This window comes from Pantherophis guttatus, chromosome 6, assembly GCF_059756535.1.
Source record: "Pantherophis guttatus breed Tessera chromosome 6, ASM5975653v1, whole genome shotgun sequence".
In the NCBI taxonomy this organism is placed as follows: Eukaryota; Metazoa; Chordata; class Lepidosauria; order Squamata; family Colubridae; genus Pantherophis; species Pantherophis guttatus.
Window position 1 is genome coordinate 44,683,297 of NC_142068.1, and position 25,322 is coordinate 44,708,618.

Here is a 25,322-nt window from a genome sequence, read left to right on the forward strand (position 1 = left end):
CTCCAGGCACTGGGACATCACTTCCAAGGCATCGTTGGGATGGTCTGGGGTGGAGATGTACAGCCGAGTATCATCAGCGTACTGATGGAACTCCACCCCAAAACCACGGATGATCTCACCCAGCGGCTTCACATAAATGTTGAACAGGAGGGGCGAGAGGACCGACCCTTGTGGCACCCCACAAACAAGGCGCCTCGGGGTCGACCGCTGCCCCCCTGTCAACACGGATTGCGACCGGTCGGAGAGATAGGAGGAGAACCACCGCAAAACGGTGCCCCCCACTCCCAGTCCCTCCAGCCGGCGCAACATGATACCATGGTCGATGGTATCAAAAGCCGCTGAGAGGTCTAACAGGACCAGGATAGAGGAGTAACCCCTATCCCGAGCCCTCCAGAGATCATCCACCAACGCGACCAATGCCGTTTCCGTGCTGTACCCAGGTCTGAAACCGGACTGGAGCGGATCCAAATAGACAGCTTCATCCAGGTACTGTGGAAGCTGTCGCGCCACCACACTCTCAACAACCTTCGCAATAAAGCGAAGGTTGGAGACTGGACGATAGTTAGCCAAAACAGCCGGATCCAGGGATGGCTTCTTGAGGAGAGGCCTCACCACCGCCTCTTTCAAGGCGGCCGGCAGGACACCCTCACTCAAAGAAGCGTTGATAATTCCCTGGAGCCAGCCTCGTGTAACCTCCCGGGAAGCCAGCACCAACCAGGAGGGACACGGGTCCAATAAACATGTGGTGGCGTTCAGCCGTCCCAAGATCCTGTCCACGTCCTAATAATTGACTTTCTCTGAAAACTTTAACTTAGAAGTTAAAGATAACTTCTAATAGCAACTCCAAAAGTACGGTACTTGTAACCAATCCTTATTAAACTTTATCTGGGATTACTAAACTATATACATTTTGTTGTATAAGATCAAAGGAAATTAATTTTACTTAAACTTATGAATGGATCTTGTAATTATCAGGGCAGGACTTCGACTCATTATTTCAGAAATCCCCAAATAACACCAATTCCTTTCAGAATAGGTTCCTTCCTTAACCTTGCTGATATTTTACCACCAGCCAGCATTCACTCAAATACCGTAGAAACTAGATTAGAATTCCCCTTTTGAGGAAGATGGGCGGAGGGAGGTGGGCGCTTTTAGAAATGTGAAAAATAAAATATTTCGGCTCATCGAGAAAGCTACTGAATGGGCACCCTGGGTCTTTCTATGCTGCAAGTCTCGAGGCTCGTTCGAGGCGATTTGGCAGAGGCCAAATGGACAGTGTTGTATAATGTGCGCGGATCCCAAATTCCAAAAGAAGGATCAATGAAAGACCAGGGGCCAGCCAATCACCGCGACGCCTGCGGAGTTGGATCCGGAAGCAAGCCGGAGAGGTTGTCCAAGGGACCAATCAGTACGGGAATCGGAGAGGGGGGGCGGAGCCTTGGTTTTGCAGAAGTGGACAGCTCCTCTCGTCGATCCGAACCGGCCTCGCTATGACTGCGCACGGCTTAGCGTTGCCGATGGTCCTCTTCTCCATCTTCTGGGGGCTCGTGGGATTTGCGGGTCCGTGGCTGGTGCCGAAGGGGCCCAATCGCGGGTGAGGCTTCTTTCCGCCCTATCTCTTCCTCGCCTTCCCATTCACACCACCTCAATTCATTCTAAGCTATTGACGCCCCAGGATGGAGCGTCAATAGCTTAGGAAAATGTAGGAATAGGAAAATGTTCAAGACCTTGAAGCCGTTGATCTAGCTCGGTGTTCCTCAACCTTTGAGGATCTGTACATTGCAACTTCCAAAATTCTCCAGCCAGCAAGTCTGCCAAGGTTGCATTCACAAGCTGCCAAGGTTGAGAAATACTGATCTAGCTGCTCACCCCACCCCACCCCTTGTGTGCCTTCTAGCCTGCTTCCCCCAGTGCCCTCTTCTGTTGAGACCCCTGAATCCCCAGCCAAGGGTAGGGCAAGAGACATAAGTGATGCGTCCATTTTCAGAAACTGTGCTATCACAGATCAATGCTCTGTGTAGAATAGAGTTTATCATTTCACCAAAGGGAAGTGGGGGCAAGTGTTGATTTATGCTCCTTGATTTTGCTATGGATAATCAGCTACCAAAAGGCTTAGCTAGATCATCTGGTAGGATTCTGTTACATGATGTACATCCAAAAGAATAATAGCTTACAATACAATTACTTTATGCCTAGGATGTAATTCTTGATTCTGTTATCCTGAAATTTCCTTATATGTTTCTCTAACTTTTTTCTTTTTTCTTTAGAGTGGTTATTACCATGCTGGTGACAACTGCTGTTTGTTGCTATCTTTTGTAAGTAAATCATGGGAATGAGATAGCTGGGGCTGTTTCTAAAAAAAAAAAAAAAACATATGCTTTTCTATCTGAGGATGATATAGTAATATAATCCCAATTCCTCCTTTCTGGAAAAAAAAGTAATCTGAGATAAAAGAAGCTATACTTCATTCTTAGCATGCTGGTAGGATGATGTTATCTGCTGTGCCACTGGAACAGTGCGAACTTTTATTTATTTTATTATATGCACATTTTGTTATTCACAGCATCTTTCAACATAATTTCACAAAGCATCTTTTCTCATATTTCTAATAAGCATAATTCAGTTCTATGGTACTTTGTAACATAATTGCTTTCACCCTCTTCCAAATAGCTTCCATATCTTCTTTCCTTATATTCTCTTTCCATTAATTCCATTGGGATATTATTCTATTTTCTAACACTTTTTCATGTAAAACATTTGAACTGTACCTTCATTTTATAAGTTCCTTTTGCTTCACTAGTTTCTTTCACTTGTCTGTTATTTTCTTGATTTCCTCTTGACACTATTTACTAATCTGAATTACATTCAGATTCTCATCTCACCTTTGTATTCTTTACTAATTCTTATCTTTCATCATAAACAATTATACATATCATGCTTTTAAATTAATTTCTTTACTCTTAGTTGTGATTCTCTCATACAGCAATATTATCTTTTTTTCTTACAGTTGGCTTTTAGCAATTCTTTCTCAAGCCAATCCTCTCTTTGGCCCTCAGCTGAAGAATGATACCATCTGGTATGTGCTCTTTCAGTGGGAATGACAGACCAATTTAATAGGTAGGTATCCACCTATTCATACTCATAAAAGCATAGAAATGACCAGCTTCTTGTGGGTTGTAACCAACTAACAACTGGAAAGAAAAAAGGATTGACTGCATTATTATTTGCAAGAAATCCCGAGTTTGACTCTTTACTTGTCCTGGACCTGCACTGGTATGACCAAAATTTATGAATCCAATAGGCAGTTATTCTTTTTGTCTGTGTAAGGCAGAGAAGGGAAGCAGTTTATAGTTCTAAGACAGGTTCTCTCTCTTTTGTGAAAGTTCACCAATGATAATCTTTCTCTTTCAGGCTTCACCCATGCCCTTTCCAGTTGAAAGTGTGATGAATCTTTTACAACCCATTTCCACTGTAGTGACCATCCCCTGCCTTCCAATTTTAACTAATACTTTGGCATATATCATGTTAAATATTTTTATTAAGAACCCTACCTTCGTAATTGCAGTAAAGTAAGTAGTACAGTAAGTGGTTATACCCTTTAGATTAAATCACTGTTGATAAGAGCTTTGCAATATCCTTCTGAATAAGAGAAATAACTTTTCTCCATTTCAAATGACATGGTAAATTTGTAGGTTTCTCCACATCTTGATCTTTGCATACAAAGGTTCTTCTGTCAGAGTGTATTTGCTTAGACATTTCTAATTGTCCATGTTAACTACCAGTTGTAAATATAAATATGGTATAAAGTTGTATTGTGAAAATTAAAGTACTGTTTGTGATGTACTGTTGGTGGGGTCCTATTGGGTGAATTTCTCTACAATGAATCAGCAGATTTTACTTTTATCATTTTAAAGTAGTTTTACCAAAATCAAATTTTGGGTGGAGATTTTGTTGCCAAGCATGATTTCAGTCTAGCTACTCATGACTGAGAGCCAGTTTAGTCTGGTTAGGGCACTAAGCTAGAAGCCAGGACACTATGAATTTAACATTGCCTTACACATGAAAGCTAACTGGGTGACTTTGGGTGACTCACTCGCTCTCCCTTGAACTCATTTTAGTTCAATTGTGGGGAAAATTGTTATTGTGAGGAAAATAGGAGAAAGGAATATTATGTCTTCATCACCTTAAGTTATTTATAATAATAAAGGCAGGATATAAATTAAATAAATAAGATTGAAGCAGGGTTGGGTTCTACTTACCTTTACTACAGGTTTGCAACAGGACTACGCACGCTTCTATGCAGAAGCTTCTGCGCATGCGCAGATCACCCATGATGACGTCAGGGTGGAGCCTCCCTCCGGTTTTACTACCGGTTCTAAAGAACCGGACAGAACCGGGAGCAACCCAGCACTGGATTGAAGCCAATAAATGACTCTCCCTTTCAAAAGTAGAAATGGGAAAATGCAAGCCATGCAGGAGTTTATTCTGTACAAGCATTCAAACTTTTAAAATATACTGCTCAAAAAAATAAAGGGATCACAAGCAGAAGACATCTGAGATCTGAATGAATGAAATAGCCTTATTAAATACTTTGTTCTTTACATACAGTAGTTTATACACTGCTCAAACAACTAAAGGGAACACAAAACTACTGTATGTAACGAACAAAGTATTTAATGAGGCTATTTCATTCATTCAGATCTCAGATGTCTTCTGCCTGTGTTCCCTTTATTTTTTTGAGCAGTGTATATATATTTTTTCCTTTAGATCTTTAACCAAGTAGAAAGGCACATGAGGAATAATGGCTTGTGTAACCCCTTGGGCTATAGAAAAGTAACATCAAAGATGGTTTCAAGAAACTCTGATTACGTAGTTCAGTGTAATTTATTGCTACACTTCACTGGATTTCAAGTATTCAAACAAATACATTACGAAATGTAGCCCACCGTTGATTTAGACAGTCACTGTTGAAACAAGTTCAGTTATCCAGAATGGTTTGTATTTCAAGATAGTTTTCTGCTATACAGGTAGTCCTCGAGGTACGACCCTAATGGAACCTGCCCATTAGGGTTGTAAGTCAAAAAATTCTTCAAATGAATTAGACTTAATTTTACAAATTTTTAAAATCAAATTTGTTAATTGAATCAAATGGGTTGTTAAATGAACAAAATCTGACAATTTCCTCCGTTAATTAATCGCTGCCATCGTTAACTGAACTGAGAGGCTTTCTCTGCTGCTGCCAGCCGTCCATCAGCTGTTTCCGGTGCAGCCTTCAGCGCAGGAACTAAGTTGCCTCCAAGCAGGCTCCCAGAGCTCTCCACTTGCAGTTGCTTTTTAAAGACAGCTCAAGCATCTTCAGGCAGCGGGGTGGGGTGGGGTGTTAAGAACTCTCAGCTTAAGTTGCTTTAAAATAAAAAATCACTTGCCCCTGCTAAACTCAAGCCTATCCAAACAGGCAAGGACTTTTTAAAAAAATGCTAGTCAATTCAAGCCTCTCTAGGCAGCCAGCCAAATTGGGGTGGGGGGGAATTTCTGATAAATGCCTATTCAGTCTCTTCTGAAAAGTCTCCAGTGATGGGGCACTCACAAAATCTGGAGGCAATTTAAATTTAAAACCTCTTTTTAAAAAAATGCTGCCTCTGATCAGCACAAGCCTCTCCAGGTAACATCAAAAAAAACAAAACAAACTTGGCACTAGTTACAAAATCACTGGATCTTGTTTAGCCATATGACCGGAGGGGAAAAAAAACCCGCCAGCTTCAGGAAATTTCATGTTGTAACCCAGAACGGCAAAAGAAAGTCACAGTTTAAAATGGCCACCACTGCAGTAGTGACTGAATCCAAGTCACATGGCTTCTTTTTAATCGCAGTTTTGAATTTCTAATGTAAGTACCTTACCTGAATAAATTTCTTCTTATGACAATTCACTAAATGCATGGTCGTACCTGGGGGATTACCTGTACTAGAAATAGATGAAATGCTCAAGGAAGGAGCATCCCCAATGAGCCATCCTTCATCATGTATGTAATAGAGAATCTGACAGAATCCCCATGCTTTCTTTGTGCAAAATTCAATTCCTCGAAAACCACAAGTGGAAAAAGAAGGCAGAATGTAGCAGCTAATTGTAGCTTCTTTTTCTTCTGGTTTTAAAGGAGTGTTTTTTTTGTCCAATGGATCCTACATTTTTTGTCCAATGGATCCTACATGAGTCCTCTCTCAGCCACTGGTACAACAAGACGCCTCTATTCAAATCAGAGGGCAAGCACCAGTATGAGCTCTTCACTTTCCTTTGCAGAAGATCCCTCAGAAAAGTTGCTTGGTCCTGCAAATATCCTGTGGCAAGTTCTCCCACCCACCTTTTCCTGAGCAGATAGTTTTCTTTGGTTATTTGCATTGATACTGTTTCAATTCCAACAGGGATGGAAGTGAACCTTTGGTCCTTGCCCTGTAACACCTGCAACATGATTGTCCTATCCCAGTTAGGAACTTCAGATACAATCTGAAGTCCCCTGGCAGCCATGGCCCTTGGTGTAGAATAATATTGAGCAGCCACTCTGAGGCTAACAAGGAGTGTTACAGTATTTTGGACTGGGGGGGAAAAGGGAATCACAGCTTTTGGCCCATTAAAAACCAGGAAACACTGGACAGTCACTGCAACAGTCCTAACAGCATTCTTTTGTCAGGAGCCTTCTTTCTGAGCCGGCAGTGGTACAACTTCTTCTAGCCACAGCAGATCAAGGGGTGCTGACTGCAATGGCTGATGGTGGATACGGCGCAGACGGAGGAGGTAGAGCCCAATTGCAAACGTCACCACAAGAATACACCCAAAAAACAGATAATGATTGTAGACAAAGGAAAGATGGAACCAAGAGCTATGTGACTGATGGAAGCTCTCCCGTTGGATGTCCCTGAAACAGAACAGAAATTGGCTACTGTTATACTTCTTGTATATCACATTCTCCCTAGTGCTTAGAGTGTTATATGTAAACCCTGCCCCCCACCTCCAATTTTATCATTTCAATAGCCTTGAGAGAGGTTAGGAAGCAACTGGCCCAAAGTCTTCTCATATGGTTTATAACTAAATAGGGATTTACAACTGATCTTAATAGTTTCTTTAATCATACATTATCCTGTACCTGCTAATGTGTGATAATGTTTAATGGAAATTTTGACACTATTTACTTATAGTGTCTTTTATTTTACGAGAGGCGCAAGGACTGTGACATAGAGCTCCAACTCATCTTTCTTGTGATAAGGCTACCTTTCTGGATACTTCCATATATTGTATCACCTGCCTTCCCAGAGGCGAGAACTCTTTAAGGACCAATTCTGTGGAAGAAGATTACACTCCTACCTAACCCCCACATCAGTTCACATACAGTATTCTAGTTTGACCTGAAAGTCAAGTGACAGGATTTTAGCTACCAAAAATTGAAGGTAAATAAACCTTCAAATGCATGAAGAAAATTTAAGTCCCAGATACCTAAAGATTTGGCTTGTGTTAGTTCAAATCTCACAAACAATTTATGAAAGGAAGGAAAATATCCCCTAAAACTCTTCTTCCAAAAGGCTGATGTTGGTGTTCCCAAGATGACTTGACTCCTAGAGAAAAACTCACAAAACTCAGAAAATAACATACTATAATACCTGAGAGGTAAAAAGCGGGTTTTATAAAGAATGGCTCCCAATGTCCATTGCACTTCTCGGTCATATAACAACTGCACTGTACGCAAGCTAGAGTAATCTTTGGGGAAATGGAATCCTTCATGTAGAACCTGGTGCATCCAAGCTGACTTGAAGCATTGATACCTGCAAACAGAACGTATCAGTTTCATTACAAAGATGCAGATCTGGGACTCCTCTTAGTAATTTCTAAGGCTCTTGTCCCAACACTGCAAACATAGGACTATAGATTTATAGTCTACCCCCAGTTCTTCTCCTGCAAGAGGTAAGAATGGCTCCTTACTTAACACGGTGGAGGTCTGCATGTGGTGAGTAAAGCTTGTCTTGGAATCTCTGTAGCAATACTGACCAGCTCAGGCTACAATAATCCTGGAGGGTAGTAAAGCAAAGGGAGATTAGTGTAAAAAATAAGAGACACACAGAAAATTATCAAGGCAAAAGTTGTACTCACTTGAGCAGCACGTATGAATGTACTGCTTAGATAAGATCCTCCTAGACGCAGCACATCATCAGTGCAGTAGTAGAATTCTGAGAACCCGTAGAATTCACTGTTCATAAAATCAATAGATGCCTGATAGGAATTGCTCAAAGAACTTCCACTGCTATTGTTTCCAGCCAATAGGGGGCGCAGTTGTTCTGCACAGCTCCTCCAATCACCTTGGCCCCTGACATGCATTGCCTGCCCACCTTTATCCACAACATCCTCTAGTCCCATTGGCAGGCACGGGTCTAAGACTGGCACTTCAGGATTCAAACCTATTTGTACACTGCGCAATCTATAACAAATGAATGAATGAATAAATATATCTGTAAAAATTAAGACAGCATTCCAAATTCATGGCACCAACCAGGTCAAAACACCAATTTTTCCCTTGCCCTCATTCAGGTACCCAGTTTACTTCCCAGATTTTCCCTAAAACAAATAAACACTCACGCACAAACACATACATCTTAATAACAGATACCTGAAACTTGAGACTACAATCAACAACGGCATATAAAGTGACCTCCAGAGGCATGATCACCTGTGGCAGCAATAATACTATCTTCACAGCTTCCTTGCTATTCAGCACAACAGGACTGTTTTGGATTTTCATTAGTTTCATTGGTTTTTATACTTTTATACTCCCACTGGGAGTCACAATTTTAAGTTTAGTAGTACAGAAGTACATTGAATCAGTCAATCATTTTGACTTGTCTAAGACAGAAACAGTGAAGACCTGATCCTTAATTGCAGATTGAAGAGCAATATGGACTGTTTTTGGCATATTGCAAGTACATAACACATTACAGTACATAAACCGTATATTGTGATTTTTGTATTAAAGACTTTCCTACAAACTTCCCTAGAAGATTGGATGGATTGCAGGGCACTTTTTAAAATGTAGCAAGATTTAGTCATGAAATCTTATAGACACATAATGTCTAAGAATGCCGAAAGAGCATTCTCAATTTATTTTTTCTACATCAAATACTCTGAATTCTTTTGCATCATTCCTGCAGTCTGATTCCGACTTTAATTTGGAATAATATAGCAGGAAAAGGGGGAATTGTTCAACAGGAAAACATAGGGCAGTAATATTTTTAAAAATCTTTAACTTTACAGACTTTACAGAGAAAGACAGAATAAGTTTTCTGATTAAGTATTGATTAAATATCCCCCATCCCAAACCACCTTTTTCTGTGTATATAATTATAATTGGATTCTGTGCAGTTTGCACAGAATCTCTTCATTGACGTCTTGTAGTTCCTCAACCCTATTTTGGGCCTTCCTTGGTATATGGGGAACAGAAAGTTCAATTGCTAATCCTAGGAAACCTTATGATAAATAATATCATAAGGTTTCCTAATAATTGTCCATAATAATAATTCCATAATAATTGTCTTGGAAATTCATTTCAACAGCACAAGGATACCTGTTGTGAGTGATGGTCTGATTCAGCACCAGTTCTTCATATCGTTGCCGAGCAAAGTTGCCTCCAAAGCCCAAGAAAGTATTGACATAGACTCGATACACATGTTTTGTGTGTTGCACATCACATCCCAAGTTGAAGTCTGCAAGCAAACTTTTGGCAGCTTCCTCCTAGAAGGAAAAGAAAAGTGGTAAAAAGCTAAACCTAGTTGAGCGCCGCCCCCCCATTTCAAACCCTCTCTAGTCAAGAGATGTACCTGCTGTGGGGAAGAAAAGGGGATTGAGTTTGGCACCTCATAGGCTATTTGCAGGGATGCACCTCCCATGTCGAGGATCCCAACTGTTCTTTTTCGGACCATAGGCTCTTCTTGACCTGACAGGGTCACAGAAATCAGTGCATCTTCCTCTGTAGCCCAGGTAGAAAGAGAAGAGAGGGAGAATAAACTATTAATTGTAGAAAAAAAGAAAACAGGGAAGAGAAAGGGGAAAGGAGTTTCTGCCTTTCACTTTATTTTTGTTTCTGTTCTATTGAGGAGACAAAAGGGAATAAATGAATAGGACAGCCAATTCTTTGCTCCTGCTAGGAATGAAGAAATGCATAGAATTCCCTCCTTCATGTGTCAATGAGAAAACAGCCATCCACTCATTGGGCCCCATATTTCAAGAGACCTTTCTCTAAATAACACCAAGAGCCTTGGTGGCGCAGCAGACTAAAGCACTGTTAAATAACACCAGCTGCCTGCAATTACTGCAAGTTCAAATCTCACCAGGCTCAAGGTTGACTCAGCCGTCCATCCTTTTGAGGTAGGTAAAATGAGGACCCGGTTTGTGGGGGCAATAAGCTAACTTTGTATAAAAAAGAACACCGCTTGGGGGGGGCGAAAGCCCTACTAATCAGATATATACAAAAGTATGAAGGCTATTGCTTAACACATTGTAAGCCGCCCGGAGTCTCCGGAAAAGGGCGGCATATAAATCAAACCAATAAATAAACAATAAATAAATAAATCTCACCTTCCGCATGATCAAATCTACCTAGGACAAAGTTGATGCCTATCCAAGCATAGACACCTGGAAGAGAAAGAACACAAAATGCAACATCAGTCCCACCAAAGAAGCAGAGCAGCTTTGGTGCTTAAACACTATTTCTGCACGGGTTAAAAAAAGGAAGCCCCTTATATGGGCAGGTACATCTAACAACAGGTGGAGCAGCATGCTGACCTCCACTATCCATAAACCCCTAAAAGAAGGCAAGTCACAGAACAGCTCACATTGGGCCAGAAAACAATTCACCAAGACCAAATTCACCCACCAATTCCAGCCGAATCTGGTTTCACTACATACATACACTTTCAGTCTGTCTTTGATATTGCATCACTGAAACATGAAGAGATTAAACTCGGATCCGTACCTTCTTGTTTCCCTGAAATCACTTCTGCCTGAGATTCTGAGAAGAGGAAGTCATATTCCAAGGGTATGTCCTTCACCAAGTCCCCCAGGATGGCCTCCTGCTGCCTGCAAAGATCCATAAGCAAATGAGGAATATTTCCTCCTACCCTATTTACCGATCCTGCTCTGTTTACCTTTCCAGAGAGCATAGCAGTCTCCCCCATCAATTTGAAAACCTGTCTCTTTACTCCTTGGTGCAAGAATTCAATCTTTTTCTATTGGAACAGTTTTCAGTTCTAAGTTTGCAAACCTTTGAGCTTTAATATAGAGCTACAAAGAAGGTCAGGGTAGCAATCAGTGATATGTTTCACTTACCTTTGCTACCGGTTTGCTTGCGCGCGCACCACTTCTGCATATACGCAGAAGCTTCTGCACATACGCGAGCATATTTGATGACCTTCAGGCGGGTGGGCAGAGCCTCCCGCCGCCACTACCAGTTTGCCCAAACTGGGGCAAACCAGTAGCAACCCACCACTGGTAGTGATGGAAATGGAGTTCCACTAACTATATCTAAATGAAGAAAACAGAGTTGCTTTACAGTGAGCAAAATTGGGAAATTGGAAAAAAAGGAATAGCTAAAATAAGAGCCTTGGTGGTGCAGCAGACTAAAGTGCTGTTAAGTAGCACTTAGCTGCCAGCTGCCTGCAATTACTGCGAGTTCAAATCTCACCAGGCTCAAGGTTGACTCAGCCTTCCATCCTTCCGAGGTAGGTAAAATGAGGACCCGGATTGTGGGGGCAATAAGATGACTTTGTATAAAAAAGAACACCTCTTAGGGGGGGCCGAAAGCCCTACTAAGCAGGTATATACAAAAGTATGAAGGCTATTGCTTAACACATTGTAAGCCGCCCTGAGTCTCCGGAGAAGGGCGGCATATAAAACAAACAAACAAACAAACAAATAAATAAATAAATAAATAAATCCCTACAGAAAATTTGCCATACAAGAGTTCTGCACTTTGAGAAATCTTCCCTATTCACTCTCTGTCTAACAACCCAGTACTTCCTGCTTTTAAGTCCCCAAAAGGCCAGGATCAAGTCTAAGAAAGTTGTTGATCACTTACTTGTCAGGCAACAGCCTCATGCCTGCTGTACACATAATGTAGAGTGGCGTCTCTTTGTGCTTGACTTTGGGTACATAGGCAGCAGCAAAGGTGAGCAGTGGCTTCATATATTCATTAGCCTTCTCTGGAGTTTTTGCCAGTGTAGAGATCCCTATTCAAGAAAAGAACTGTCTCTTTAGTTTCCTTTACCTAGATCACATAACTAAGACATACCAGATGGCTTTATAACACAAGTTTAGATAACAGTATTTTTTAATACCACACTTAAAGTATGAACAAATCTTAAAAAATATTTTTCGCACCCTAATAATGGAAATATATATATTTTATATATCCAAACCCTTTTAAAATGTATAAATTTGCAGGTGATAAAAAAATTATCCATTTAAACTACGGGTATTAACATATCTGGTCTAACAAAACTGCTATTTTTATTCCATTCTGTTCCCTTTCATTTGATTAAAAATATAAACTTTATTTTTTCAATTTTAGTTAAAAAAAGCCTTAAATAATACGAGGTTGTTATATTTATATTTGTATATATCTTAATGAGGATGGGCTCTCCAAATTTCAACTTAAACATATTTTTTATTAAACCATATAAATTAACAAATATTAATGTAAATTATAAAGCTTTAAAATAGCTTTTTAAAAATGCAATCTTTTAAGCATATTAATTTACTGTACAATTTACTCAAGAAATATTTAAGACATGGAAGCTTTTAACACTGAATAAATGCCTTCTCACTCTTACACCAGTTTATCTCTATTTTTTAAAAAGCAATGAAACAATATATTGGCTGAGAAGGAAAAAAAGACCATATTTATATCATATAATAGGTACATTTTATTCCATTATCTAAAGTTGAAATTCAAATTAATAGTTTAATTAAATTGATTAAAATGGACAAATATTTTGAAAACAGAAGTTTTTATCCAACTTTTATCTAGTGTGTGTGTAATTAACATATATAATTTATAATACTAATTATTATGAAATGGGCTGAAACTGATGGCAAGATGGAGCTGCAGATTTGTTCATACTTTAAGAGAGTGTGGTATTATGCTAATAATATTCTTGCTCTGAATAATGTTTACACTGCATTGAATAGAATTTGTGAAACATTTTAGTTTGTACAGGTGTTAGAATTAAAAAAACAGATTAAAAAATAACTAGCTAAGGTCACATCAACATTATCTCTTGCCAAAGTACAGATGTACACCAGCACATCAAGGACAACTATGGGATCTGCCACCTGCTTTTCATGGAGGTCTGCCTACTGTAACAGAAAGTAATTAGAACATTCCAAACCTGGTTTGATCTTCTTGACCACAGGTTCACTGCTGTGATCTCGCATTTGCCGGATGTCAAGTAAGTGATGAGGATTTCCATTGTGTGGTGGCCAATAATACACAAAGACCCGGGACCCACTGCTTCCACAGTCAACAACCACCCCATAACTCAGAGCTGGATCCTTTGTGTCTGTTGCCTCCAAGGCGCGATAACGTGCTAAATACCTGCAAGTAGAAAAGTGATTTAGCATTGTGTGAAAATATGTAAGAGTAAATTTGCAGCACAGAAAACAAGCTGACTTTTCATAGAATATTTTTCTATGGTTCTAATCATCCCCAAAAGACAATTATTCAGGTATTGGAGCACCCTTAGCTGTAAGAGGACCACCTATCTTAGTTAGTTACCACCTTTAAAGCACTCCATGGCATAGGACCCGGGTACCTCCGAGACCGTCTTCTGCCACCAATAGCCTCCCACCGACCAGTCCGTTCCCACAGGGAGGGTCTCCTCAGGGTGCCGTCAACCAAGTTATGTCGACTGGCGACGCCCAGGGGGAGGGCCTTCTCTGTGGGAGCCCCAGCCCTGTGGAACGAACTGCCCCCGGAAATTCGTAAGATCTCCGACCTCCGGGCGTTTCGCTGTGCACTGAAGACCCTATTATTCCGCCAGGCCGGACTAACAACACAATAGTTTTTAAATTGGGATATTTAAATTTATTGGGGTTTCAAATCTGAGCCACTTTATTTAATTATTTTAAATTTTATATTGTTTTGTTTGTGTTTTTAAACAGGTTGTACAACGCCCTGAGTCCTTCGGGAGAAGGGCGGTATAGAAATAAAATTATTATTATTATATTATTATTATTATTATTATTATTATTATTATTATTATTATTATTATTATTATTATTATCTATCTGAACAATGCAGCTAAGAAAGCCCACTTCATGACTGTGCATTTGTTAGTAAGATGTTCCTTTAGAGGTAGTGCTTAATCCCAAGAGACTACACTGGGATTTAATGGAATCATAATGAACAAACAGCAGCTCCATCTTGCTAAGGTTCCGTTTCAGCCTATTTCATTCCAACCGGACCCTATGAGCTCCCAGGCACAGGAACAAAATTGTCCTCCTTTCATGAAGAATTTCCAGTGCATATCTTGGACTCTTAATGCTGATTTTCTTTCCATTGTTCTGTTAATGTAAGGGCCAATGCAACCATTTTCTCTTCTCCCCCCCAAAAGCATTATTATAACAGGATCAATTTTACTAGTGAGAAAATACAAGCTAAATTTGGTCCAGGCAGCTCCTTTTCCACCATGCGGGGGAGAACAAATGCTAACTTCAATCAATAAGAGAATGTGGATTGGGGGGGGAGGGAGGGGCACTACAATGTCTTCTGACTTGTTTTAGATTTCAATTAGTGTTTAAAATAAAGTTAAAATCTTTCTGCTAAGATTAAAGAAAAAGCAGGTAGAAAGATTTTTTATGACACAAATTGTGATCACTTTCTTCCCTTGATAATTTGTACAAAAAATCAGTTTCTATTCTCTAAATAGAGAAATTTAGAATTTATATTGTGCATACATAATATCTTCAGAATTTGGTTACAAGCATCCAGTGTCTTCTATGTCCAATATAATAACTAATCGTTTTACTGGACAATTTGTGCTCCATTAGAGCAATATTGTTCTCTGGGGTTTTTTTCTTTCTAAAATTCCTTTTACAATGTATTTTGATGATCAACTAATTTGTACATGGAGACAATGAATCTTGATTGGCCCATCTTCTTTTCTCTCCAACAGGGTTTATACTGAGATCTAATTAGATTCTAGTCCTAAGCATACCTATTAAGAAGTAAATTGCATTGACTGCAACTGGACTTATTTCTGCATAAATATAAAAGTGCTATCCACAATGAATAGTGATCTTGTATAACAAATAAATCAATGTGATTTGGATTTTAAAACCATAAGATTTCTCTCTTAAGACATGGATTTTTTTTTCTGTTGAGAACTATATTTTCTCAGCTGTAATCTGTTGGGAATAATTTGCCAATGACAAGAAGGGATGAAGGGAATAATGGTCAAACTCCCATTCTTCTGACTACCATCCCTTTTTTTTCCCTCTGTTCTGTAAGTGGCTGGAGAAGAAACTGATCATTTTTAATTGTTTTAATTTTTTTAGTGTTTTAATGGTTATTGTTTTTATTGTTTTAAAATGTTTTTGAGATTTTAATTGTAGTGTATGATTTTGAATTGTGAGCCGCCCAGAGTTGTTTGCTGAGATGGGCAGCTATAGAAACCAAATAATTTTTTTTACACATCAAAACATTTGGCTTGCAGACAATTTTTGGAAGCTGTCCCGATTGCAGCTTCCAGCCCCTCCACCCCCACCCCTGCTATTCTGGAAAGCATTCTTTGTTTTAACTTAGCAGGTCTCATTTCAACCCAATGCTCCACTTACCTACCTTTCAAACTGCCTATCCCGAGAATCAGCTTTCCAGTGCCACAGATTTTTAATTGCCACAATCAGTAGAAGAAAGACTGCAAATAACAGGAGTACCAGGGCGAAACGCTGACGGAGACAAAGGCTCACTGAAGGCACAGTGAAGTGCCAAGATGCTGGACACAGGCAGGAAAAACTGATCCTGGAAAAAGAAAAAGCAGTTTTTTCAAAGACTGTCTCAACCACTGTTGCTTATAAGTACAATGATTATAGCAATATTTCTCAAATTTGTTTAGGATGTTTAAGATGTGTGGACTTCAACTCCCAGAATTCCCCAGTGAGCTATCTGGAGTTCTGGGAGTTGAAGTCCACATGCCAAAGTTGAAAAACACTGGACTATAATATTAAAAAGCTAAGTGTAGATGTTTCTAATATCCACAAAAAATCAATTTGGCTCAAAGCTATAAGGAGGAAATCTTCCAATAGGGTTGGGAGACAACATATAATGTAACTGAGCTTGACATGAGCTTCACAGATAAATAAGAACATTGAAGTCTTAAAGAATATTAAAGTCTTAAAAACATTAAAAAACATTAAAGTGTTCTTTAATAAAGAACATTAAAGAACATTAAACACAGATAAAAACAAACATTAAAGCTGGTTCCTTTATGCCATCAACAGCTCTGAGAAGCTTCTTCACCCATTGCCCAGAAATCTCATGACACCAGTTCTTCCACATGATAGAAGCAGAAGAAAACAAAAACAGGACCACTTTCTGATATCTTTGGAGGATCATTAGCAGGGATTGGACCCTCCCCAACTGCCATCAAAGACTATGGATGCCATTCAGACTATGGCAGAAGGAAAGAAGGGATTAAAATATTTATAATTGGTACCTGAACATTCTTTTTTCATGATTGCTTTCATTGGAAGCAAGAGGACAGAAGAGGACTGTACTTATTAGAAAAAAATCAAACCTGTCAGCTGAAATATGGGATATCAATCCTTTGAATAAATGAACAAGACTTCAAAGCTTCTATCTATTCCACAACCCACTGCAATTCCTCCTCTTGTATTGTACTGAGACTTACCCCTATTGCATATAACTGTAATGAGTGACTGACACCTGCCTCCCTCAGCCCATTTTTCTCCAGTGGACTGGACAGCAACTTTCAGAATTCCCACCAGCAGACAGATAATCATTTTGTCATGATATAGCTATGTAATGCTGCATTTATTTATTTATTTGTTTGTTTGTTCGATTTATATGCCGCCCTTCTCCGGAGACTCAGGGCGGCTTACAATGTGTTAAGCAATAGCCGTCATACTTTTGTATATACCTGCCTAGTAGGGCTTTTGGTCCCCCCTATATATATATATATATTTCTTTTAATTCATAGGTATAAATGTGCGATATTTTTGCAATCAGGGTTTTTTTCCTATGTTGAAAGATGTTAAAATGGCCATGGTGGGATGAAATCTCTATTCATCGCTTTCAGGCCTGTCAGACATTTTATGTTGTTTCTTCTGAGACTTATGGGAGACTGGGATAGCACTATTTCGGCCTTCTTGGACCTCTTCAGCCAGACACACCCATATTTTATGACTCCTCCCTGTAGAGGTCAAATATTTATTTCTTTTAATTCATAGGTATAAATGTGCGATATTTTTGCAATCAGGGTTTTTTTCCTATGTTGAAAGATGTTAAAATGGCCATGGTGGGATGAAATCTCTATTCATCGCTTTCAGGCCTGTCAGACATTTTATGTTGTTTCTTCTGAGACTTATGGGAGACTGGGATAGCACTATTTCGGCCTTCTTGGACCTCTTCAGCCAGACACACCCATATTTTATGACTCCTCCCTGTAGAGGTCAAATATTTATTTCTTTTAATTCATAGGTATAAATGTGCGATATTTTTGCAATCAGGGTTTTTTTTTTTTTTTCCTATGTTGAACATAGGAAACATCTTTCAACATAGGAAAAAAACCCTGATTGCAAAAATATCGCATATATATATATATATATATGGGGGATATATATATACACACACACACATACACACATACAAAGTCAGCTAATTGCCCCCACAATCGGGGTCCTCATTTTACCTACCTCGGAAGGATGGAAGACTGAATCAAACTTGAGCCTGGTGAGATTTGAACTCACAGTAATTGCAGGCAGCTGGCAGCTAAGTGCTAGTTAACAGCACTTTAGTCCACTGCTCCACCAAGGCTCTTTATGAATTATAAATAGCATTATAGCATATCTCTTCCCTTTTCTCCGGGAAGTCTCGACCTACCTTTCGGAACGGAACAGCAAAGGAGGAAGCTTGTCTCCCACTTTCCCCACCCACAGGAATCATACAGTCACCTTCTCCGACTGGCAGGCAAGGAGTGTGATCTTTGAACCCTCCTGGATGCCAACCAAACTGTGCTGGGCCGGTTTATAAGAGCGAGGGGGGTGGGAAAAGAAGCATATATTTCCCCTGAAACTTCGGGCATAAGATTATTTCCCCCTCTAACCTACAGCAGCCGTTTTTTCCCCCTTAAACAGGCTCAACCAACCGTTCTCATGCCGTCTGGGGAGGATGCAGACCTTGAATGGGGAGAGAAGGAAGGGAAGGCATGTTAACAGACTCCGCTTTCTCGTCACCTCACCTGGCCATATGGTCCCCCCGCTGTCCAGAGTCTGTCAGCGTCCTCTAACGGTCTCCAGAAGGGAGTCGCATCTCTTGCCTTTCCGCCACAGGATCCCGGAGCTTTTACAGGAGAAAGTCGAGGAGGAGGAGGAGGAGGAGGTGAGCCCACTCAGACCCCGACTCCCCTCTTCCACTACGGCCACCAAATATCTTATCTTCGCGCCTCCGAATTGGAGGGTCCCGGATCTTCCTGTTCGCCGGCACTCAACGGAGGGACTTACAGCCGCCGCTCTTTCCTCCGTCCAGAACCTGCCGGGGCTCACTTTCCAGCCACGTCCTCAGGACGAGGGAGCTCGGAAGAGGCGGCCAATGGGGACGAGGCTGCGGTTGACGTAGCGGGCCCAAGGCGGCCGCTTTGAGCAGTTCGGCAGTCACGGCCCCGCCTCCTGACCTTCTTACCCAATCAGCTCGCAAACTTTCAGTTCCCGAGACACAATCCCGAAGCGTCGTTAAGCAACCTCAGTTTCGGGAACGTCACTGGCCAATGCAGGGGCCGGTCTCGGCTGAGGGCGGGCGTTCCAGTTTCATGAGCTGACGTCACGAGAAGGTTGCCCAATTCGGAGGCCTAAAGGAGACTCTTTCGAAAGTTCGGCTCGATCGGCTTCGCTGTCAGCCGAAATTTGAGAAGCTGGCGACCCCGTGGAATCCCCGATGAGCCCGCGCTCGGTAGCCCCCCCCCCGGCGAGCCACAGGGACACACGCTACCCACGGCAGCGTCATCTTTAAAGTCAAACCAACCAGCTTCTCCAAACAAACCACACGCGCCATAAAAGCGGCCATCCCTTCTTACTAGGCTGACTTCCAGCCTGACAGGCAGCGTAGCCAATGACTGTCCCCTTTTCCGACGTAGAAGCGTGTTCGGCGGAAAGGTGCCCAATGGAGTGAGGATAGAACAAAAGGTCAAAGGGGCATCGCCGAATACCTTTTTTTGATAGGCGGGGCTCAAGGCCGGCCTTTGCCAACCGACCAATGCGCGTCGGCCTAGGGCGGCGCGAACACGGACCGCGACCAATCCGCAGTGCCAGTAGGCGGGATGGACTGAGCGGGAGCCGCAGGACCGAGTGGGGTATCCCGTAACCGACTCGACGGAGGCGCCATGGAGCTGGGGGCAGGCGGCGCGGCGGGGCCCGGTCAGCGGGGCGCGGCGGCGCCGGGCCGCCTGCTCCTCTTGCTGCTGGGCGGGGATGGCGGGGGAGGGTCGGGTTGGGTGTGGCCGTGGCCCTCGGGGGGCGGCGGGGAGGGGGGGACAGGAACGGACACGGAAACCGGCCGGGAGCCGGACTACGAGGCCCTTCCCCGCGGCTCCGCCGCTTCCACCCACATGCTCGCAGGGGCTGTGGCTGGGGTGCTGGAGCACAGCCTTATGTACCCGGTGGACTGTGTCAAGGTGAGGAGAGGCGGCGAGCCGCGTCGGTGCCTCCGAGGGGCGGCTGGGCGGGCAGGGAAGAGGGACGGGTGATGCCTTCGAGGAGGGCTGGAGAAAGATCGCGCAGGGCTCCTCACGGGGGTGCTCCGTGAGGTCGGACATTGGCCGGTTGGGCGGAATCCTTCGGCTCCCTCCGAATTGCTCCAATAAGCGACAAGGAGGTTTGACAGAAGGTCAAAGGGATGCGCGTCTCGGGGTGGTTACTATGAATTAGGCCAAGAAGAAGAGGGAGCAACAAGTAATTGTGTGCCTTTTGCGGTTGGCGGCGGAAGTGGCAATGGGCAGTCTTCTGAGTCCCGAACTTGAGATGACAGTTAAGAAGCATTGCCACCAGCGATTGAGAATTGGATCTATTCCTTCCATCTCAGGCTAGTCCCTTTTTGCCGGAAAAACGGATTGGACTCAGTCATTGCATAGGAGATCTTAGGAGGGCGGGATGGGGGGAATTGTTTGGAAGTTTATTATACTTCCAGACACCTTTCAGGGAATCATACTGTCTGCAAAAAATCTCATGTAAGTAGGGAGAGAGAGCATACAGCAGAATTAAAGCAGAGACTCAAATGCTGAAGGTTTGTAAACGGGAAGTGGGTGGACCGAGTTTGGCTGGGAGAACTTATTTGAGTAAATCTCTAAACATATCTAACCTGCTCCCCCCTCCCCCCATCCCCGCACTGGCAGACAAGGATGCAAAGCCTGCAACCAGAACCTGCTGCTCGTTACCGGAATGTGCTGGAGGCTTTGTGGCGGATTGTCCGAACTGAAGGGATCTGGAGACCTATGCGTGGATTGAACATCACAGCTACAGGGGCTGGTCCTGCCCATGCCTTGTATTTCGCCTGCTACGAAAAATTGAAAAAGACACTTACCAACCTTATCCATGCTGGGGGCAATAGTCACGTGGCCAACGGTATTATCCCTTCCTGCCTCCTAACCCCATCCTGGGGTTCTAGTTGTACCAGCTGGGGCTCAGAGTGAGAGGATGCCAGATTTATTCTTATTTTTCTGGCATTAGTACTGTCTGAACCCTCAAGGTTATGGACATTCTTTCATGATGCTGTATTCTGTTTGCAGCAAAACAGTATGTTAGCAGTATGTCTCTTTGAGCAATATATGGTCTGTAGGGATTTAGGGATAAAAATGGGCAAATAAGGTTTCTGGCATGTGTTTTTGTATCTTATGTGAGAAAGTGATGTGGTAGAAGAGTGACTGTGATTGTTTGCATATATTTCTGTTTTTTAAAACATGCATACTGATGTGCTTAAGATGCATATGCTTGTATTTGCCTCAATGCCTCTTTCTTTTAGCAACTTAATTGAATGGGGAGAATTCCAGGCTTGCTGTTACAGGTGCTGTTCCATTCATTTAGTCAAATCTGCTTCCTAAGAATAGCTTATTTCTAAAGCTTCTACTTAATCTCTGATTGTGGTATTTTATCTCTTAAAATCTAAGACATAACTCATCACCCCCTGCATCTTGTTGACATTTTAGAAGAAAATAGTATAGATAGTCCTCAGCTTATGATTACAATTGGGACCAGAATTTCCATCTTAAGTTGTTGCAGTCATAAATCAATTCAGACCCAATTTTATGATCATTGTTATGATGGTCAGTGAATCACCATGGTTGTTGGTACATCTACAGTCATTAAGCAAACACCATGATCATAAGTGTGAACTCATTCTTTTGAATAGTTGTTTTTTGCTGCAAATTGGCAAAAAAGGTTACAAATACAGCTATCATGTTACTGTAGGATATAGGTTATAAAAGTAAGCTGGTTGCCAAATGCCTGAATTGCAATTTTGTGAACATGAAGGTGGTGCAATGATTGTAAGTGCAAGGACAGACTTTTTCAGCACTGTCGTAATTTTTAAGCCACTAAATGAATGGTCAAAAGTTGAAGACTGTTTATAAGGATGTAAATAGTAGGTTTATGCAACATTTCAGATTCAGGATCCAAAAGATGTCACAGAGGGAGGAGAAGTATGAAATTAGCATTTGCATGCAACATTGTAAAGTAGCTATATCTTTTCCTGAGTCCTATTCCTTCCTGCCCCTGCTTTCACTCTTTCTGAAACAGTTGTAGAAGATCAAAACTGAAATGCTGCACATCTTACTAATAGTAGAATTATCTTAGCTTTTGTCTGCTTCATATTAATTATAAAGATCTTAACTAAGATGTTTAGAAGATATTCTGTTTCCTCTTTTTTTCTAGTTGTAAACGGAATTAATTTGGAGAAACATTGTATTAGAATCTTGGTTATTGAAAGTTAAGGCTTAGTTCTGCATAAGCTACTTGTCCCTTGGAAAGAATGGCTTATGTCCCTATTTTCACATGTATAATATTGTGATGGCCTAATCTGGGATGTCATTAAGACCGTCATGGGTCTCATCTCAACTTTTCTTCATATTTAACAGTCCTTGTCTTGCAGGTGCAGCAGGCTGTGTGGCAACGTTGCTTCACGATGCAGCCATGAATCCAGCGGAAGGTAATACTGTTTTTCCTGTCTGCTCCATCTTTCATGAAGATAATTATTTTTATTATCACCAGAAAATATTCTCTTGTTTGTTAGAAGAAAGGAAGACAGAGCAATTATTTCTACAAATTTTATTTGAATGATGGATTGCATTGACTGGAATATGTTTGTTTGTTTGTTCAATTTCTGTGTCCGCCCATCTTCGTCAATGAGACTGCAATTTACAATTCAGAAAATATACTATGATTAAAAATAAAACTTTTAAAAAAAATAAAAATAATAAAACCAGCAAAAAAAAGCAGATTAAAAATCCAGTTCAAGATGTATAAGAGCAAGGTATTGGCCAGTTAACAGGGCCCTTGGCACGTTCAGCACTCCAGACTCAGGGGCATAGCCAGGGTTTTAGGACCTTGTAAAAGGTTAGCAGGGTTGGGGCCTGTCTGATCTCTGAAGGGAAGATGTTCCATGGAACGGGCTGCTACAGGAAAAGCTTGCCTCAACCATATGGTCTTGCCTTATTATTATTATAAACATGAAAAAGTGAATTAAAATTATATTGTAACGTGGCTTCATGTTCCCTGCTTCATGTTTGGTTTTCTGTAAGAAAACCAAAACTCATTCTAGTGGTCCTAAATATTTTCCACAATCTAGAAAGGGGGGTCTGGGTCTGCTGATTTAATGCAATTGTATAAGGCTTGATAGATTGATAATATATTCCTGTACTGAGGTTTATGTGAGGACTGTATTGAATACTGAAGCATAAGAGTCCGGGTGTGTGTGTACACTGAATGCAGGTTATACTCCTTTATTCATTAGAGTTTTTTTCTTTCTTTCCCACATTTCAATATGGTTGGATTGCTGTTATCACCCATTTCCAGTGGTTAAACAAAGAATGCAGATGTACAATTCTCCATACCAACGAGTAACAGACTGTGTGCGTGCGGTGTGGTGCAATGAAGGGGCAGGAGCTTTCTACCGAAGCTATACCACTCAGCTGACCATGAACATCCCCTTTCAGGCTATCCATTTCATGGCATATGAATCCCTACAGGAGCACCTCAACCCCCACAGACAGTACAACCCTAGTTCCCACATGGTGGCAGGTGCCTGTGCAGGTGCCATTGCAGCTGCTGCCACCACACCTTTGGACGTTTGCAAAACATTGCTGAATACACAGGAAGCCTTGGCACTGAATACCAACATCAGTGGGCACATCACAGGTATGGCTCACGCATTCAGGACGGTGTACCGCGTGGGCGGGCTAACTGCGTATTTCCGTGGGGTTCAGGCACGTGTCATTTACCAGATGCCCTCCACAGCTATTGCATGGTCTGTGTATGAGTTCTTCAAGTACATCTTAACAAAGCGAAAGGAGGAACGGTTGTCCAGGAAGTGAATTGGCGTTATCGGCTTGGCTGGTGCCAAACTCAGATGACAAGCAAGACTTTGGAATACTGATGCCGCCTCTTGCCTGCTGCTGCATTTTGCACAGCCCATTGTTCTCTCAATGGAAAGTATACAGCAAACAGCAACTTCACCTGCTTTTAGCTTATCATCTAACAAACATGCCCCAGGTGTTGGATATAAATAAAGACCAGGGTGGAATTACTGGAAATTGGGGTGATAGCCTGCATTTTCAGAAATGATTGCAGGTAAGAATTAGTAGAGGCAGAAGAAGTGTTAGCTAAGCTGTTGTCTATTAGCACTCACACAGACCTCATGCTCTTTGAGAAGGCTTTGATTGTTGTGGCCCTTGGCACTTCCAATAAAGTCTGCTTTATTGTCCTAGGCCTTGTCTCTTTCTTACCAGATGATTCTGAGCATTTCTTTATAGAAGAGGGTGGGGAACGTGCAGCTTTCCTGATAGTGTTAGATTCCAACATTGATTAGTCCCAGCAAACCCTTCCTTCTTATAGATAAGATAGATTCATTACACTTTTATGAAGGAATTGTTTTGTCTTCTGATCTGAAGAGGTGGAAGATAAGTAAGATTCCCTTTCATAATGCTGAATGTTGTATGATGTACATTGAGATCCAAGAAAAGCCTGTTCTCTGTTAGATGCTACTCATAAAGCATTTGTGACTTTTCAACACTTAGCACAGTCTATTCAGCACTATTGCCAGTCCACTTAATCTCAGTATGTATGAAAATAGTGAAAAGAGACACTGCTTTAACTTGAGGTGTCCTTCAACTGACTTGTTAGGCGTATTAAAATTATACTGTGAAAAAATTATATAATACACATATGCATGGTAAAATTTGTTCACATGCATATACACAAGTCTGATACGACAAGAACAGATGGGTACCAAACTGCAATTGAAGAAGAGGTGCTCTTGTAGAACATGTTACTCCATTAACCCTTGTAAAATATGCTGCTCTGCATTAGCTTGTATTTATAACAATAAGACCTTTTTCTGTCTCCACCAATGAAATATGAATTTAATAGAGGGGATAGTAATTCTGTAATTGTTAACATTTAACATGGAGTGGCCTTGTAAGAACAAACTTAACTTCAAAGTTACAGAACTTTTGGAGGTGATAAATGCATTTGTCATTATAAGGAATTAATTGTGATTAGCTTTCCTTCTTCATCTCAAGGCTTAGAAACTGACATTTTACAACGGAGGACTATATAGAGGCAATAAATATAGCAATGCAGTTAAGGCAGTGTTTTTAGTATGTTAATAGTTCTGTCAAAATGCAACATAAATCTTTGTATAGTATTGCTCTCTATCTGCTTCAGATGAGTATATCCCAGCTTTACATTCCTAGCAGTGCATCAATAGCTGCAGGGAAAGGGACATTCCTGAGCCATAATTTGAACCAAAGTAGGAAGTAAAATATTTTCTCCTTGAAGTGTCCTTTTGTTC

General features: G+C 41.4%; 3 protein-coding genes across 4 annotated transcripts; 2 read left to right on the forward strand and 1 right to left on the reverse strand.

The window, feature by feature from the left end:
* Positions 1-1,405: 1,405 nt before the first annotated feature.
* Positions 1,406-3,848, forward strand: LOC117678577 (V-type proton ATPase subunit e 2-like). Its single transcript, XM_034439841.3, has 4 exons — positions 1,406-1,594; positions 2,268-2,315; positions 3,008-3,117; positions 3,412-3,848. The coding sequence occupies exons 1-3, from the start codon at positions 1,491-1,493 to the stop codon at positions 3,099-3,101; spliced, it is 246 nt and encodes an 81-aa protein (XP_034295732.1). The 5' UTR covers positions 1,406-1,490; the 3' UTR covers positions 3,102-3,117; positions 3,412-3,848.
* Positions 3,849-4,865: 1,017 nt separating this feature from the next.
* Positions 4,866-19,505, reverse strand: ENTPD7 (ectonucleoside triphosphate diphosphohydrolase 7). 2 transcript variants are annotated; one of them, XM_034439836.3, is made up of 12 exons: positions 18,508-19,505; positions 15,870-16,049; positions 13,420-13,625; positions 12,108-12,258; positions 11,007-11,110; positions 10,610-10,666; positions 9,853-10,001; positions 9,600-9,766; positions 8,135-8,459; positions 7,967-8,052; positions 7,648-7,809; positions 4,866-6,908 (listed from the first exon to the last, which is right to left on the reverse strand). In XM_034439836.3, exons 1-12 carry the CDS (start codon positions 18,513-18,515, stop codon positions 6,680-6,682), a joined length of 1,824 nt encoding a protein of 607 aa, XP_034295727.1. In that variant the 5' UTR covers positions 18,516-19,505; the 3' UTR covers positions 4,866-6,679. The 2 variants fall into 2 exon arrangements, with proteins under 2 accessions (XP_034295727.1, XP_034295728.1); XM_034439837.2 differs by having other exon boundaries at positions 15,866-16,049; positions 18,508-19,372.
* A 59-nt stretch (positions 19,506-19,564) lies between these two features.
* Positions 19,565-24,236, forward strand: SLC25A28 (solute carrier family 25 member 28). The gene is made up of 4 exons (XM_034439838.3): positions 19,565-19,935; positions 20,653-20,881; positions 22,404-22,460; positions 23,327-24,236. The coding sequence occupies exons 1-4, from the start codon at positions 19,645-19,647 to the stop codon at positions 23,842-23,844; spliced, it is 1,095 nt and encodes a 364-aa protein (XP_034295729.2). The 5' UTR covers positions 19,565-19,644; the 3' UTR covers positions 23,845-24,236.
* The last annotated feature ends 1,086 nt before the right edge of the window (positions 24,237-25,322 follow it).